This window comes from Papio anubis, chromosome 7, assembly GCF_008728515.1.
Source record: "Papio anubis isolate 15944 chromosome 7, Panubis1.0, whole genome shotgun sequence".
NCBI classification, from domain to species: domain Eukaryota; kingdom Metazoa; phylum Chordata; class Mammalia; order Primates; family Cercopithecidae; genus Papio; species Papio anubis.
This window is the reverse complement of record NC_044982.1, coordinates 28,961,244-28,978,980: the sequence shown is the minus strand read 5'-3', so window position 1 is coordinate 28,978,980 and position 17,737 is coordinate 28,961,244. Positions and strand designations below refer to the sequence as shown.

General features: G+C 41.9%; 3 protein-coding genes across 5 annotated transcripts in view; 1 reads left to right on the top strand and 2 right to left on the bottom strand.

Annotated features, from left to right (window-relative positions):
* Positions 1–2,903, bottom strand: part of ALKBH1 (alkB homolog 1, histone H2A dioxygenase) — a 33,547-nt gene extending 30,644 nt beyond the window's left edge. Inside the window, exon 1 of the mRNA XM_003902113.5 lies at positions 2,693–2,903. Within this exon, the coding sequence (XP_003902162.1) occupies positions 2,693–2,875 (183 nt within the window). The 5' untranslated portion in view covers positions 2,876–2,903. The remainder of the gene's footprint in view (positions 1–2,692) is intronic.
* A 31-nt stretch (positions 2,904–2,934) lies between these two features.
* SLIRP (SRA stem-loop interacting RNA binding protein) lies at positions 2,935–11,793 on the top strand. The gene is made up of 4 exons (XM_003902114.4): positions 2,935–3,079; positions 5,719–5,777; positions 10,360–10,467; positions 11,691–11,793. The coding sequence occupies exons 1-4, from the start codon at positions 2,983–2,985 to the stop codon at positions 11,754–11,756; spliced, it is 330 nt and encodes a 109-aa protein (XP_003902163.2). The 5' UTR covers positions 2,935–2,982; the 3' UTR covers positions 11,757–11,793.
* The window catches only part of SNW1 (SNW domain containing 1), a 44,405-nt gene continuing 38,461 nt past the window's right edge, over positions 11,794–17,737 (bottom strand). Inside the window, exons 11-14 of one of the 3 annotated variants that reach the window (XM_003902111.4) lie at positions 17,457–17,553; positions 15,047–15,164; positions 12,558–12,721; positions 11,794–12,477 (exon numbers count right to left, since the gene is read on the bottom strand). In XM_003902111.4, the coding sequence (XP_003902160.1) occupies positions 12,279–12,477; positions 12,558–12,721; positions 15,047–15,164; positions 17,457–17,553 (578 nt within the window). In that variant the 3' untranslated portion in view covers positions 11,794–12,278. Of the gene's footprint in view, positions 12,722–15,046; positions 15,165–17,456; positions 17,554–17,737 lie in introns of all 3 variants that reach the window. The other 2 variants (XM_009212044.4, XM_021941442.2) reach the window with 2 other exon arrangements.

Sequence of the window (17,737 nt, the reverse complement as noted above, 5' to 3'; positions counted from 1 at the left end):
ATGAAAAGAGAAGGCCAGTCGCAGTGGCTCATGCCTGTAATCCCAGCATTTTGGGAAGCTAAGGCAGGCGGATCATGAGGTCAGGAGTTTGAGACCAGCCTGGCCAACATGGTGAAACTCCGTCTCTACTAAAAATACAAAAATCAGCTGGGTGTGGTGGCGGGTGCCTGAAATTCCAGTTACTTGAGAGGCTAGGGCACCAGAATTGTTTGAATCCAGGAGGTGGAGGTTGCAGTGAGCTGAGATTGCGCCACTGCACTCCAGCCTGGGAACAGAGCAAGACTCTGTCTCAAAAAAAAAAAAAAAAAAAAAAAGAGAGAGAATAAGAGTGCTGTAAACAGAAAGAAAAAATGTTTCAATGAGACACTGGGAATCCTGTTTGCTAAAAGTAAAAGCTAAAAAATCCTGTTTGCCCTCTTCTAGATGAAATGTCCAACTGACACTACAACTTCTGCTTCTGTAAATTACTTAGAAATGAATTTAGTATTTCAGGGGCTGAAGTTCTCTTTGTACATGAGTGGCTAATGGATGGCTCATTACATTGGTTAAGAGACCCACTATGCAGTCACTGACGTCAAAACATTAACGGAAAAAACCTTTATTCTTCCCTGAATAATAAACCTAGGATCTGCCTTGCCTTAAAACATGAAACAGGCTGGGTGCGGTGGCTCAAGCCTGTAATTCCAACACTTTGGGAGGCCAAAGCAGGTAGATCACCTGAGGTCTGGAGTTTGGGGCCAGTCTGGCCAACACGGCGAAACCCCATCTCTACTAAAAATACAAAAATTAGCCAGGCATGGTGGCGTGTGCCTGTAGTCCCAGCTACTTGGGAGGCTGAGGCAGAAGAATTGCTTGAACCTAGGAGATGGAGGTCGCAGTGAGCCGAGATCGCGCCACTGCACTTCAGCCTGGATGACACAGTGAAACACTGTCTCAAAAAAAAAAAAATGTATATATCTCATATACACACACACACACATATATATATATATAGAATATGAAACATTCTCTTTCAAAGAGAATGATATTTTATCAACTTCTCCAAGTGTGGAGATTCCTGGACAAAATACCAAAAGTTGGCTCATGTCTCTATAATAAAAGGGCTATCTCAAACCCTCTGAGAGTACTGATCAGCTGAGTTTTCCAGGTACCTAGGGGCTGATAAAACACTTTCAAGCATTTTGTCTTGATTTCTTAAATAGGCCATACTTAATACTGCACTATAATTTAACACACTCTTGGAGGTGATGTTAGTGGACCTATTCTATCATACGCTAAACTGAACCACATCGCTTTTTATATAAGGTTTTCATAAAAAGTTTTCTGCTTCCTCCCTTGCCAGACTGTTAACCACCACTTTCCCACTAGTCTCATCAGCTGGCTTGTAATAGTTAACTTCTCTTAATTACTACTTTAATGTGCTTTGAGCTGGGGAACAAAACACCCAAGCTTTCATGTACTCAACACATACTGTACTTACTCAGTACTGTTTTAGGTCCTGTACTAGACACATAATGGCTCATTCTCTGATGGCTGACATTCTAAAAAGCATGTACATATTATGGTAAAATGCGGGTAAAAGGAGCTGAATGAGAGTCTGAAGGGCTCTGGAAAGAAAAAGTATATTATTCTTGGGGTGTGGACTTTCTGTATTTTGACAACTCTAAGACCATTGTTTTCCTAACAAATGAAGGTGCTGAAAAGCTGAGCTCAAGTATGCAATCATTAATAGTTAATACTGTAGCATCCCAATTTTATCAGAGCTGTTAGGAAGCTTGGAAAGGATGCCTCATCTAGACATCTGTGGACAACACCAAGAGCAAATTAAGGGGCTGCATATCCTCAACGTTAAAGTGGATTGTAAAGAAAGAAAATGTATACTGAACTACAGTTTTGGTTCCCAGTTTTCCCTCTTGTCTATTATGTTCCCTTAAAAAAAATTTTTTTTAAAAATCTATTTACTTGAGACCAGGTTATGAGACTGGTTAATTTTTTGTATTTTTGGTGGAGCCGGGGTTTTGCCATGTTGCCCAGGCTGGTCTCGAACCCCTGGGTTCAAGCGATCCACCCGCCATGGCCTCCAAAGTGCTGGGATTACAGGCATGAGACACCGCTCCCGGCCTGTGTTCCCTTTCTTAATCTCCATGGGGGAAAAGTAGAGAGAAATAACGATGCCTGTATTCCATATATACTTGTTTGCCATTTATTTTCAACACGGAGGGATTATCAGAATCCTTCAATGACCTCCTTCTAAAAGGCCCAGGGGAGAAGACAGGGACTAGTTTTACCCACAGCGGCTTAACAAACAGCGCCACATCTGTCAGTTCTGGGATTCCTCGGGAGTCATTTTTTCAAGCAGCAGAACGCTACCCTACCGTCTACGAAGACTTTCTATGGGGTTTTACAAAACCCAAACAGAAATGTGAGGAGACAGTTACAGTAAGAAATAAACACGGATTCCCAGGCTCTTCTGACTGAGCCCCCCTGCCAGGAATGGCCGCCTAAAGAAACGAGCATCTCAACGCGTTACTGCTAGTGTGACAGCGGGGAGTTCGACTCTGCCGCCAAAGGAGGACAGGAATCGTTCAACAACAACCGGTCTGGAGGTGAAAAGAAGCGAGGAAGACACGGAAGTCCCTCCAAGAAGCGGCGCAAAGCGATGGAGAGACGCGTGCCGCCCCTCTCTCTGTACCTTTTGGGCACCAGGACCCGTGCCACGGGCTGCATGGGCCACCGAGAAGTCGATGACCCCTTCCAGGTCTGCGGTCCCGGGCCGGCTCTGACGGTAGAAGCGGAAAAGTTTCCGAAAGGCATCCTCCCCGGGCTCAGTCGCCAGAGTCGCTACAGATCCCACGGCCGCTGCCATCTTCCCCATTTCGCGGTCTGTACCCTCTGATCCGGAAGCAGATTCTCTCGTGTTCCGGATCCGGAAAATTTTTCCGGGGCCGCGGCCTCGCTTCAAGGAGGTCCTTTAGTCTAAAGATGGCGGCCTCAGTAGCGAGAGGTGCTGTGGCGCTGCGTAGAAATATCGATCGGCCGGTTGCTTTTGTGAGAAAAATTCCTTGGACTGCAGCGTCGAGTGAGTGAGGGAGATGTGGGAGTAGCGGAATTTTTAGGTCCAAGCGATCCTCAAAGCTTCTGCTTTTTGCAGGGTACTTAAGTCAGCGTGGTGGCTGAATTAGGAGACTGCTCCTGAGCATGCAAGTGAGCAGAAAGAAATTTTGTTTGCAGTTAACCGTTTAGGGATGTCCCTTGAGCTTTTGGGGTCACGAATGCACCAGCTCTTGCCTTTAGGAGTGATTTGGTGTAAAGACTTATTACTTGGTAACCAAGATTTACAATTTAGAAGGGATAATTTTGACTGTAGTGTGGAGGATGGATTCAAGGTGGCAAGATTGTAGGCTTGGAGAGGAGCTAAAAAGCAGTATCATTAATTTACTTAAAAGGTGAGGACCTGAATTAGGGCGATGGTAGAAGGATGGTGGTCAGATCCATTCATGTTTTAAAAGCAAATTAGATGCCGTTTCGTGATGGCTTAAATGGGAAAGTGTACGGAATAAAGGAAAGGGAGGAATGATTTCTGGGTTTTTAGCATTGGTGAATTGCTCGTTTAGAAGCTAGGAGCAGGCCAAGAGAAGGTGAGTAAAGTTTGAATGTGTTGAGTTTGAGAAACTTGTGAAGTTTCTGTCAGGCAATTGAACAGAGGTTGTGTATCATTGTGGCTGAGAAGTGGACTCCGAAACTAGACTGTTGAGGTTAGAATTCCAGCTTGGCCATTTAATCGTTGTATCACCTGAATAACTGAAGTTAGTATGGGAAAATGACTCACAACCGGGCCTCAGTTTACTCATTGATAAAATGTAGTCAATAATACCCAGCTCATAGGATTGTTGAGAGGATTGAGTTTATATGCAAACTTCTTAGACTTGCGTTAGATACAGTGTAAGTACTCAGCAAATGATAGTTATTTTCACGATAGCTAAAATTGAAACTTACAGGAGAGGCCTAGTCTTGAGATAAAGGTTGGAATAATTAGTTCTGAAATCTTTCACCACCTTCAATTTTTGTCAGTTGCAGTTTTGAGATGAGGTTTTTATATTTGCTTACCAACATATAAACATTCGTGGTCACTTTTTTTGTAGATATTCATGTTTCAGGTCAGCCCCTTTAAACAAAATGGAGCAAGATTTAGTTTCTTTTTAGTTTTTGTGGCTCAGATGTAAGTAGTAGAATGGGAAATAGGTTGGTTTGTGCCCCATCTTTTAAACATGTGGTTGGTGAAGACCAAGCCCAGTAAAGTCTCCCGTAGGCCCTGTGAAACTTTATGGAAAGGCTGAGGAGTTTCATTAGCATCTTGAGGATGCAAGTTTCCAGACAATAAAGGGCGAGTTTAAAACCCTTAAAAAGAGTGAGCATTATGTACAACCTCGAAACAGTTTCTCTTGGTTGTTACATTGATTCAGCAAATACTTATTTGAGTATCTATTCTGTGGTAGGCATTCTTATTGGTGCTTACAGCTGTTTTTCCTTCAACATTTTAGGCAATTTAGGAAGAGGGTTACCTTCCAGAGCTGGTTTGTTTTGAAATCAGTGTCTTCTAGGACTTTAATTATCTGGTGTAAAACATATGTTTAACATTATTTTGTTCTCCAGTATCATATTCTGTGAGACCTTGATCTTGCCAGTTGGTTTGACTTAAACATTAGATCCCTTAAAAATTTAGTCTCTGTGGATTGTTGGAAGGATTAGTGGACATTTACTTACTCATTTAGCCAATATTGAGGCCCTACTGTTTATTGGTCACGGTAAACATGGTGGTTTATATGCTGAGGGAGCTTACAGTGTAGTAGTGGTGGGGATGAAGAGACTTAGAACAAATATAGGCAGTTGTTGAACCAGTGAGGTTTTGGTGAACTAGGAGAACTAAATAGATATTATAAAAAGTAATTCAGTGAAGTACAGGCACTGTAGTTCACAAGAGAAACAGATCGTGTAGTTTTTAGTCTTTATATACTCCAAATCTTTGAAGTCCTACAGGGCTAGTACATTGTCTTATATTGTGATAGGAGCCCAATAAAATAAAACTCAGTGGATGTATTTGGTTTGGGTCTTGAAGAATAGTTATAGTTGTAAGTTAGGCAGGGGGAGATAGGATTACCAGCATACAGAGGGGAGAGAACAACATATGCAGAGGGTAATCCGCAGGACAGATACAGATAATTCAATTTGTTGTACTAGAGAGTAACTAGGGACCAGCAGTGGGAAATAAGGCAGGAAGAGTAGGTGAGGTCAACTCATTTTACTAAATTGTGAAGGACCAGTAAGTTGGGATTTTATTTGGAAATCTTCAGTATACCTGGAAACACACTGGACTGTAATTGGTCTTTTTCTTCTTTGTGATCTGCTCACAGGGATCATAGTCCACATAGCACAGTAACTGATATGATGAAAACACTTGATGTTTGCTGAGGATGGAGACTGCAGCCAATTCAACAACTTGTCTGTCCATCTACCCTCCTCACCACCAAGTCTGGTACATTGTGACTTTATAGTCAGTACCATAGCTGCTTCCTAAATCTTAAGCCTTTAGGGAAATGCAAAGTAGTTCCTGTCCACAAGAAGTCTGGTGACCGTGGGATCACTTTTAGTTTCTTTCTACAATCTAAGAGAATCCAAAATATAGTAACTGCTTTTAATACGTTTTCTTCTGCCACACAGGTGAGCTGAAAGAATACTTTGCACAGTTTGGCCATGTAAAAAGGTGTATTGTACCTTTTGTAAGTATTAAGAAAAAGTAGGGGGAGGTGGGAATGGCTAATGGGTACCAAGAAAATAGAATGAATAAGACCTGTTTGATAGCAGAACAGGGTGACTATAGTCAATAATAATTTTACATTTTAAAATAATTCAAAGAGTGTAATTGGATTATTTGTAACTCAGGATAAATGCCTGAGGGTTTGGATACCCCATAAGTCAAATGGTAAATGCTTGAGGGGATAGATACCACATTCTCCATGATGTGCTTATTTTATATTGCATGCCTATATCAAAATATCTCATGTGCTCTGTAAATATATACACCTACTATGCACTCACAAAAATTGTTTAAAAAAAAAGCTTAAAGTGTTTTAAAAAACTCTTATTTATCTATCTTGTGACAGGGTCTTGCTCTGTACCCCTGCAGGAGTGCAGTGGCCTGATCTCACTGCAGCCTCTGCCTCCCAGGCTTAAGTGATCCTCCCACCTCAGCCCCCTGAGTAGCTGGGACTACAGACATGTGCCACCATGCCCAGTTAACTTTTTTGGTATTAATGGAGACAGGGTTTTGCCATACTACCCAGGGTGGAAAATTTTTTCATTTTCTTTTTTTTAAGAGACAGGGTCTTGCTCTATCACCCCAGGTGGAGTGCAGTGATGCGATCATGGCTCACTGCAACCGCTGCCTTCCAGGCTCAGGTGATCCTCCCACCTCAGCCTCCTGAGTAGCTGGGACTACAGGCATGTGCCACCACACCTGGGTAATTTTTGTATTTTTTGTAGAGATGGGGTTTGGCCATGTTGCTTATGCTGGTCTCGTCAAACTCCTGGGCTCAAGCTATCTGCCCACCTCGGCCTCCCGAAGTGTTCAGATTACAGGTGCGAGCCACTGTACTGGCTTATTTTTATGGAGATGGGGGTCTTGCCATGTTGCCCAGGCTGATCTTGAACTCCTGGCTTCAGGCAATCCTTCTGCGTTGGCCTCCCAAAGTGCTGGGATTACAGGCCTATGCCTGGCCTACAGTCCATTGATAACATTTTGAGTGATACCGATTAAAAAGTGAAAAGGCTTTATCATAGGTATTTGTGTTTTTTTATTGTTGTGTAACAAAATACCACAAGCATAATGGCTCAAAACAGCACATATCTCACAGCTGAGCACAGTTTAGCTGGGTCCTCTACTTAGGGTCTTACATAGCTATATATTCCACGTGTCAGCTGGGGCTGTAGTGCATCTCATCAAAGGGTCTACTGGGGAAAAAGACTGACTTCCAAGCTCCCTCATGTGGTTGACAAAAATTTTTTTTTTTTTTTTTGAGATGGAGTCTTGCTCTGTTGCCCAAGCTGGAGTGCAGTAGCGCAATCTCGGCTTACTGCAACCTCTGCTGCCTGGGTTCAAGCCATTCTCCTGCCTCAGCCTCCTGAGTAGCTGGGACTACAGGCACGCGCTACCACACCCAGCTAATTTTTGTATTTTTAGTAGAGATGGAGTTTCCCTCTGTTGGCCAGGCTGGTCTTGAACTCCTGACCTCAAGTGACCCGCCCACTGGGCTTCCCAAAATGCTGGCATTACAGGTGTGAGCCACTGCCCCCGGCCAGTATTCATCTTTAACTGTAGGACTGAGGTCTGTTTTCTTGCTGACCTTTGGCTCTGAGTTGGGAGCTGCTCTCACCTAGGAACTCCCTGCAGTTCCTTGTTACCTGGTTTATCTGTAGGCTGTCTTACAACATTGCAGCTTGCTTCTTTAAAGCCAGCAAGGGCTTCTCCAGTATGCTAAGATGGCATCTTACATTGAACGTAATCACAGGAGTGACATCCCATTACTTTCGCTGTGTTCTTTTGGTTAGAAGCAAGTCAGGTCTTGCCTACACTCAAGGGGAGGGAATTATATAGGGTGTGACATGGGGAATGCATGGAGATCATAGGGCCTATCTTAGAATTCTGCCTACTACAGTATTCTAATAAGGATTTGAGATTTCTAATAATTGGCAGAGGATATTTTAAGTTTTATCTTCATTGAGTACCATTTTCTTTTTTAGATTTATAACTAATAAAACAGTATTTTTATATTAATTACATTTCCTTTGCTTTCTTGGGAGGGTCTAGAAATCAGCCTATAAATTTATCCTAGACTGTATTTTTCTGTGGGCTTTTTTAGGGTGTGATGTGAGTATATAGTTTACACACACTTGACTGAAACCTTTTTTTCCTTGCAGCACTATAAGGGCTGTAGTAAAATAAAAACATAAAGGAACTTAAATTCTTAATTCTTGGTTTAATGTTACTTGACTCCCAAAGACTAACAGATTAATTATATATAGTACCAGTGAAGGTGTAGGGAATCTGGCACTCAAGTTGTTGAGAAGTTCAGCTGGTACCTTCAGTTCTGATGTGTAGTTGACAAAATACCAAAGTTAAGAATTTATATTTGCTTTGATCTAGCAGTTACTTGTCTAAGAATTTATCCTACAGAAATGTGTGGTCAAGAATATTCCAAAGCAGCATTGCTTAATGTCAAGTAAGAAGAAAAAACCTAAACGTTCATCACTGGGATTGATTAGATATTAAGTCACTGATGCAATGGAATTTTATATAGTTGAATAGAAAAGTTGGGCACATGTATTATGGACATGAAATGTTTTCTATAAGCATGAAAACTTCAGTTTTTTCAAGAGCATTTAAAAGTTCCTTGCAAAAAAAATTAATAGGTTTTTCTTGGTCCATAAATAAAACAGGACCTGGAAAGAATAGATCTTAGATTTAAATAAAAGGCAGCTTTGATGTTGATAAAACAAAATAAAATATGACAAAAAATAATTTTTTGTTAAATTCATTGTACTCAAGTTGGAAATCCTGGTTCCTTATTTTGAGACAGGGTCTCACTCTGTCATCAGGCTGGAGTGCAGTGGCACAATCACGTTCACTGCAGCCTTGACCTCCTGGGTTCAAGGGATCCTTCCTGCCTCTGCCTCCTGAGTAGCTGGGACTTACAGTCATGTGCCACCACACCTGGCTAGTTTTTTGTATTCCTTGTAGAAATTGGGCTTCACCATATTGCAACTCCTGGACTCAGGCAGTCTACCCACCTTAGCTCCGAAAGTGCTGTAATTAGAGGCATGAGCCACTGCACCTGGACTGAGTTTTTTTTTTTTTTTTTTTTTTTTTTTTTTTTGAGACAGCCTTGCTCTGTCGCCCAGGCTGGAGTGCAGAGGTGCTATTTCAGCTCACTGCAATCTCTGCCTCCCGGGTTCAAGTGATCCTCCTTCCTCAGTCACCCAGGTAGCTGGGACTACAGGCATGTGCCACCACACCTGGCTAATTTCTGTATTTTTAGTAGAGATGGGAGTTGCACCATGTTGGCCAGGCTGGTCTCGAACTCCTGACTTCAAGCCATCCACCCACCCCAGCCTCCCAAAGTGTTGGGATTGAGCCACTGCACCTGGCCTGTTTTAATATAAACAAATTTCTTAATGCCTTTGACTGTGGAAGTGGTCACATGACAGTAAAGGAATGCTTTAGAAATTGTCTTATCTACAATGAATGGATCATTGGGACATCACCAGAAACTTCTCTTGTATTCTAGGTTATTCCTTATAAAGTTATCCTTGAAGTATAGGAGCAATTGTAAGATTTTGATTTTCTTCGGCAAAGCACAGCATAACTTGAATGAGACTAACGAGGACCAGTTTGTCATCTACAGGGACTAGACATCTTAATACTTGTTTTCTGTTGAAGGGCTGGAGGGGCAGGGTACATCCAAGCACTCTAGAATCTGTTTTCCGTATGTGATGTATAGGTTGAAACTTTTGCACAAGGGAAAGTAGCAAAATTGTTTAAATTAACCCGAAGTCTATAACTAGGCTAAGTAAGGGCTAAATATTATCTTTTCTTGTTTTTCATTAGGAACATATGATAGTCATGGTGGTGATGAGGGTGACTGGATTCAGAAATAAGTGCAACAAGCCTTTGAGGCTTAATTTTCTAGTTTCCAGAAACGAGGCTTAGAACAAAAGTACTGATCAAAATTTCCCTTAGCTATTACTGTTAGTATGGTTTGCATCTAGAATGATACAGAAAGCTCATGACCCATATCTTCTCTAATGGCAGCAAGGAAAACAGGAAGTTTAACAACAAGGATTTAGCTTTGGGTAATCAGGAAGGGTGTAAAGCAAGGTTACTGACACCTATGTCTGATCGATTTTTGGCTGAGCATGCTGGCTTATGCCTGTAATTCCAGCACTTTGGGAGGCCCAGATGGGAAGACTGCTTGAGCCCAGGAGTTTGAGACCGGCCTGGGTAAGATGGCAAGACCTTGTCTCTACAAAAAATATAAAAAATGAGCCAGACATGGTGGTATGTACCTGTGATCCCAGCGACTGAAGAGGCTGAGGTGGGAGGATTGCTTGAACCCAGGAAGTTGAGGCTGCAGTGAGTCCGGCTCATACCACTGCACTCCAGCCTGGGTGACAGAGCAAGACCCTGCCTCAAAAAAAAAAAAAAATCTGATTTTTGGCAGATGAAAAAGTTGGTAGTTTGATTTGGAGCTCATGGAAACTTTCTCAAGTTCATGATTAATCTTTTCCTATATTTTGAATTTTTAGGACAAGGAGACTGGCTTTCACAGAGGTTTGGGTTGGGTTCAGTTTTCTTCAGAAGAAGAACTTCAGAATGCACTACAACAGGAATATCATATTATAGATGGAGTGAAGGTAAATTTGTTTTTCTATACCAGACATATGTATGATATACATGTAGGTACTATTTAATTATGTATCAAATAGATCATAAATGTGGAATGATGGGGACTTTTGAGATATTTGTAACTGAAGCTACCTTAATGCTTGTTAGAATGATGGGGTGGTAGGCCAGGTGCGGTAGTTCACGCCTGTAATCCCAGCACTTTGGGAGGCTGAGGTGGGGGGATCACTAGAGGTCAGGAGTTTGACACCAGCCTGACCAACATGGAGAAACCCCGTCTCTACTAAAAATACAAAAAAAATTAGCCGGGCATGGTGGCAGCACATGCTTGTAGTCCCAGCTCCTCAGGACGCTGAGGCAGAAGAACCCGGGAGACAGATCGCGCCATTGCACTCCAGCTTGGGCAATGAGCAAAATCCATCTCAAAAAAAAAAAAAAAAAGAAAAAGAATGGGGGGTGGTAGAGTAACCAGTTTATATAACACAGTGGACATAGCAGTCTACTTTTTTCTTTTTGTTTGTTTGAGACAGTCTCGCTCTTGTTGCCCAGGCTAGAGTGCAGTGGTGTGATTTCGGCTCACTGCAACCTCCGCCTCCTGGGTTCAAGTGATTCTCCTGCCTCAGCCTCCTGAGTAGCTGGGATTATAGGCATGTGCCACCACGCACAGCTAATTTTTTTTGTATTTTTAGTAGAGATTGGGTTTCACCATGTTGGTCAGGCTGGTCTCGAACTCGTGACCTCAGGCGATCCACCCGCCTCGGCCTCCCAAAGCACTGGGATTACAGGCATGAGCCACCGCACCCAGCCAGCAGTCTACCTTTCAAGTCAGGCAAGCTGGGGCTGAAATCTTGGCTTTCCCACCATGTGATCTTGGGCCAAATTGATCTACTATTTTATTTTTAAATTTATTTTTAATGAGACAGGGCCTTGCTATGTTGCAGGGTGGTCTTGAACTCCTGGCCTCAAGCAATCCTCTTGCCTCAGCCTGCCAAAATGCTGGGATTACAGGCCTGAGCCACTGCTCCTGGCCTGATTTACAATTTTTAATTGAGGGTTAGGGAGTCATAATATCAAGAAAGATGGTAAAAGGAATTTGAGGAGAAAACAAAAGAACAAGGTACAAATAAAAACTGCCTGAGTTATTCATACTGATTCCCTAATAAAAAAGTGATTTTCAGTTTGAATGTTTTTGCAAACATTGCCTTTCCTTCCTTACAGTGCTTATTTTTTTCAGGTCCAGGTTCAAGCTCAAAAGCCGAAAGTTCTGCTGACATCTGATGATGAAGAGAAAGATTTTTGAGACCGCAGCCTATTAATAAAGTTAACATAACTGAGAATTTTGTCTAAATGTTTTTATTTGAAACAAACAGTTGCACCAAGCAAGAGGTTACTTTGCCCACTCCAAATTAAAACAGAGCACAACAGGGGCAAAATTTATTTGGCAGGACAGTTCCAGTATGTGAACATCCTCCTCACTGTGGTTGGGGTAACTTTACTCATATGCAGCTGTTCTTACACAAAATATTAACCCCAAACTACTAGTGTCACACAAAAGGAAGTGGTCTTGACTTTGTATGTGGGGCAGCATGTTCTATAAATGCTGAAAGGTGGGAAAAGCACAAACACAACCCACTCTTTAAAAAAACTAAATAATTCAAAGTAGAATTTTCTATCCCCCCCCATTCTCCAGTAATAAAAAGTAGTGCTGGGATCTGACACCCAGATTTGTTTTTTATCCTGACCATTTACAAAGTGTTCCCCCATATGACTTGCATCATTAGGGTAATGGGTAATAGTTCATTCACTATGAAGAGACCTGTGTCTACTCCTTCCTCCTCTTCTTGCCTTCATGCTCATGTTCCTTGGGGCGGCTGCTATCTGAGGGTCTTTTAGAGCCACCATGCTGTTTGGCTTCTTCCAAAAACTTGTCCAAACCAAAAGGATCTTCTTCAAACTGAACTGGTCCTTCTCGGCCTCTCTGTCTACGGTCTGAACCAGAAAACTCCTTGTCGGGAACAAATCTAGGGAAAAAGAGAAAAGACTATGAACTACTTTGCTTTCACCAGTGTAAACACTGAAATTGAGTTGTATGGATTGGTACCTGTTGGTCTTTATTCTGGCTTCTAGATCATCACCATACATGTCCTTGTCCAGATTTTTACTGGGCCTATAAATACTCTGGGCCATATCTTTACCACCTCTCCAGGCTTGATCATAAACATTATAAATTTCATCTTCTCCACCTGCAAATCCACTGTCCATACCCTGTGGAAAAATGGATGACATTAAATAAAAGTGTAAACACTTTATCAAAAGCTGAATCATAACATGTTTACAGTAAACCCTTGCTAATTTAGCTCACATTTTCAACAATCTGAACTGCAAATTAAAGGTCTTCATTAAAAAACTGCTAGCACATAAACTTCATAACTTTGGATTCTTTTTTTTTTTTTTCTTCAGACGGAGTCTTGCTTTGTCACCCAGGTTGGACTGCGGTAGTGTGATCTTGGCTCACTGCAGCCACTGCCTCCCAGTTCCAACGATTCTCCTGCCTCAGCCTCCCAGGTGGCTGGGATTCCAGGCACGTGCCACCACACCCGGCTAATTTTTGTATTTTTAGGACAGACAAGGTTTTACCATGTTGGCCAGGATGGTCCTGAACTCCTGACCTCAGGTGGTTGCCTGCCTTGGTCTCACAAAACGCTATATAAGCTCACTGGAGCTGCAACCTCCCTGTGCTCAAGTGTTCCTCCCACCTCATCCTCCCAAGTAGCTAGGAGTACAGGTGTGTGCCAACATGTCCAGCTAATTTTTTGTACACAGGGTTTTGCCATATTGCCCAGGCTGGTCTTAAACTGGGTTCAAGCAATCTGCCTGCCTAGGTCTCACAAAGTGCTAGGATTACAGGTGTGAGCCACAGTGCCCAGCCAGAAATATTTTCATCACAATTTTTAAATGTTTTAAGCTTAAGCTTCTAACGGGTGATTATCTTGAAAATATTTTACTTACGTGAAATTTCACCCCTAGATCCCTTTGCTCAGCTGGTAAGCTGCCACTGTATAGTGGTTAAGAAAGTTTTGAAATGCGCTGGGCGCAGTGGCCCACGCCTGTAATCCCAGCACTTCGGGAGGCCAAGGCAGGAGGATCACAAGATCAGGAGTTTGAGACCAGCCTGACCCAACATGATGAAACCCTCTCTCTACTAAAGATAGCCGGGCGTGGTGGCATGTGCCTGTGATAATCCCAGCAACTCAGGAGGCTGAGGCAGGAGAATCTCTTGAACCTGGGAGGTGGAGGTTGCAGTGAACCAAGATGGCGCCACAGTACTCCAGCCTGGGTGACAGAGTGAGACTCCATCTCAAAAAAAATAAATAAATAAAGCTTTGAAATCAAGACTTGAATCTTAATTCCATCAGTCACAAGGTAAACCTGTGTTTCAATTTCCTCATCTATAAGAGAGAATAGTATTATTTCAAAGGATTTTTGTAAGAATTGAGATAATAACAAGACTTAGAACAATGCCAAGAATATAAAATGCACCTAATAAATTATCACTTAGAAGAGCTTACTTAAAACCTCCAAGTCATAAAGTTTCCCACTCCACTTTCCAGTAGAACTTACACCTTTGTATTCTTACCGTGTGCGTGTGTGTGCGCGCACGCACCCGCCTTGTGTTTTCCCAGGCTTAAAGTGTCCTAGTTAGCTAATGGCAATTGGTACTAGAAATCAGATTTCCTGACAGCCAGCCTAGTACTTTAATCCAGTTTTACAGCTTCATTTTTAAAAGATTCCCAAATTGACATATTTCTATAGCATTAAAAAAAAAAAACCCAAAAATCAACAACAACAAAAAACCCAAGAGGCACTTTTGTAGGACACTGGCTCTATTTTATTTTTTTGAGATAGAGTCTCAGTCACCCAGGCTAGAGTACAGTGGCACAATCTTGGCTCACCACAAGCTGAAGCAATTCTCGTGCCTCAGCCTCCCAAGTAGTGAGGATTACAGGCATGCACCACCACACCTGGCTAATTTTCGTATTTTTAGTAGAGCTGGGGTTTCACCACATTGGCCAGGTTGGTCTCAAACTCCTGACCTCAGGTGATCTGCCTGCTTCGGCCTCCAAATGTGTTGGGATTATAGGCAAAAGCCACCGTGCCTGGCCTCCCTGGTTCTATTTTAAAAACAAAAGATTGACATACCACAGCACCAAGTTGTTTTTTTTTTTTTTTTTTTTTGAGACACAGAGTCTCGCTCTGTTGCCCAGGCTGGAGCGCAGTGGCTCAATCTCGGCTCACTGCAAGCTCCGCCCCCCGGGTTCACGCCATTCTCCTGCCTCAGCCTCCCGAGTACAGCACCAAGTTTTTAATCACCTAATTTCTTTCTTCTCCTAGTGTCTCAAATTTCAGTCCACTGTAAGAAGTTAAAATCAGAACTGTTTCATCTTTCTTGTCTCAAGTTTCAACATACAACTTCCAATTTTTTTGTCATCATGCTGGCATTTACATCCAAATATGAAGTATGGTAATTTTCGTTTCCCTGAGGATAGGTATTCACATCAACACAACAATATGCTGTTCCTAAACTTGTACCTTGGATTGGTTGAAGAGCCTTTGGTCATACTGAACTTCATTGGAAGTCCGAGGATTAGGAACACCGAGAGCAATGACTTCACTGATATCCCGATTTTCATTTCTCTGAAGTTTCGACCTATTTTGAAATACGACATCACTAACTGAAAACTCTTTATAGACAAACTGAGTATGTTCAATAGAAATACAACCAATCTCAGAAGCAAAGGACATGAATATGTCACATTCACATCTTGTGAACGTATATTCCTTGATAATACATAATCAAGTTGGCAGCCCTTATAAAGCATTTCAGATTAGAGGGAAGAGTTTTACAATTAGGACATCCTGTTAGCTCAAAAGAACATCTAACAGATTCGTTGACGTGGAATTCTTTAATATAAGCAATCACCTTACAACCATACTGAGATATAAAATTGCTATGGTCTATATTTACTATCATATGATGGTTTGGGGGTTGGGGAAGTGGATACAATTTAGATGTAGCACAGGAATCATTTTAAATAAGCTAGAAACAGCTCTTTTATCTAACTACATTTAGTAATTTTATCCCATTAGAATTTTGAGGAAAACATGTCAATGACTGAAATAGTTAGTATGATTTTTGACATTCAAATTAATTTGGTTTCCTGGCTGTTTCATTATACATGCAATCTATATCCCAATGAAACCATGGTAACTGTCATTACTTATTTTACTAAAAACTCAGGTCACAAAATGATTTCTACAGGCTATTTGATTTTCATCCAGTTACAATTTTACAGCTTTTCTATGTTGTCAATTCTGATAGCCACTTTACTGGTTTTGAGGGCCCAATTTATCCACAGAGCCATTGTAACTTTTACAACTTAGGAATTACTAACCAAGACTGTCATTAATTAAACACTTTCACACTTTGCTCCTCCTTCTACATGTACGTTACCCTCAACTCAAGAGTAAGAGTCTCTGCTTCTCTATGACGTCATTTATCCAGGGAGATGAAATATGCCAATTAACACCAGCAGGAATCTTTTTAATGCTTATTTTATTTTTGAGATACAGTCTCGCTCTCACCCAGGCTGGAGTATAGTGGCACGATCTTGGCTCACTGAATCCTCCGCCTCCAGGGTTCAAATGATTCTCCCACTTCAGCCTCTCGAGTAGCTGGGACTACAGGCATGTGCCACCACACCCAGCTAATTTTTGTATTTTTAGTAGAGATGGGGGTTTCACCATGTTGGCCAGGCTGGATGAACTCCTGACCTCAAGTGATTCGCCCGCCTTGGCTTGCCAAAAGTGCTGGGATTATAGGTGTGAGCCACCGTGCCCAGCCTCTTTTTTGTGTTTAAAATATGACTTGAAAAATGTATTAGGCTCATGGGATGATCAGAGCATAGAACACTGTTCCTTTGGGAAGAAAATATTTTATATTTGCATTTAACCCTCACTCAGAATTCTACCTTTGTATTGCAGCATTTCCTCTACTTTTCAGAACTTTAAGTCCTCAGCCTTTGGTGAGCCATAAACTTCCCCAATCTGTACTTTATGCCCTCGTATATGTATTTAGTTTGTTCCACACATTTATATTTACTAAAAGTGCTTTGCAAATTTTCTCAAATTATTTTATGGATAGCTCTGTCTTTCTGAACTGTAAGTTAAACTTCTGTTAAGAATGAGCTGATTTTCACTTCTTTCAAAACTGCTCTTCTCAATTGCACTAGATGCATATAAAGTACTATGCATATAAAATGATCTCAGTAAAAGCGTGACAGCTTATTTCCCGTCTAAAGAGGCACATAATCCATTTGTCTCACCATTTAAGGTAGGAAAAGAACCGACTATAACAGTCCACTACTACATCCTTTTCAAAAATCTGATCTCAATTCTATTTTCCATATTCCCATCATTCTCAATTCTGACTTAAGTGATGGAAGAAAAGATTAATTCCAAAGACAGTCAACTAGAGCTAAGACAAAGTTAAGTATAAGAAAATTAAGTGCTAATGTATTAAGTTATCAAACTGAAGAAGAAAGGGAGAGAAGCAAAACTGATCTTAGTGGACTAGAAACTCTGCTCTAAAAGGTACAAAAAGGCCACTCTTCATGATTGGTACCTATCTTTTTTTGTGTGAGACGGAGTCTCACTCTGCCCAGGCTGGAGTGCAGTGGCGCCATCTCAGCTCACTGCAAGCTCCGCCTCCCAGGTTCACACCATTCTTCTGCCTCAGTCTCCCGAGCAGCTGGGACTACAGGCACCCACCATGACCACGCCCGGCTAATTTTTTGTACTTTTAGTAGACACGGGGTTTCACCATGTTAGCCTGGATGGTCTCAATCTCCTGCCCACATCGGCCTCCCAAAGTGCTGGGATTACAGGGGTGAGCCACCGCGCCCAGCCTCCATGATTGGTACGTATCTTAAATAACACCTACCTCTTATCAGGAGCTGCCCTGGAAAGATTCCGGTCATGCTGTCTCTCTTTTCGCCTGTCATGCCGGATTTCATCCCTCTCACGTGCCTCCCCATCCTCTGTTGTGAACAGTTGAAAAGTACTTCACTGTAATATCTATTATATGTGTCCATATGTGTACATGTGTGTATATAATTTTTTAAAAACAGACAGGGTCTCACTCTGTCACCCAGGCTGGAGTGCAGTAGCATGAACATGGTTCACTGCAGCCTCTACCTCCTGGATTCAAGTGATCCTCCTGCC

Excerpts from the sequence above, each read along its gene's own strand:
- SLIRP (XM_003902114.4), top strand. The coding sequence starts at position 2,983 with ATGGCGGCCTCAGTAGCGAGAGGTGCTGTGGCGCTGCGTAGAAATATC. Across the intron at positions 3,080-5,718 it reads TCCTTGGACTGCAGCGTCGA|GTGAGCTGAAAGAATACTTT; the intron begins GTGAGTGAGGGA and ends TCTGCCACACAG. Across the intron at positions 5,778-10,359 it reads AAAGGTGTATTGTACCTTTT|GACAAGGAGACTGGCTTTCA; the intron begins GTAAGTATTAAG and ends TTGAATTTTTAG.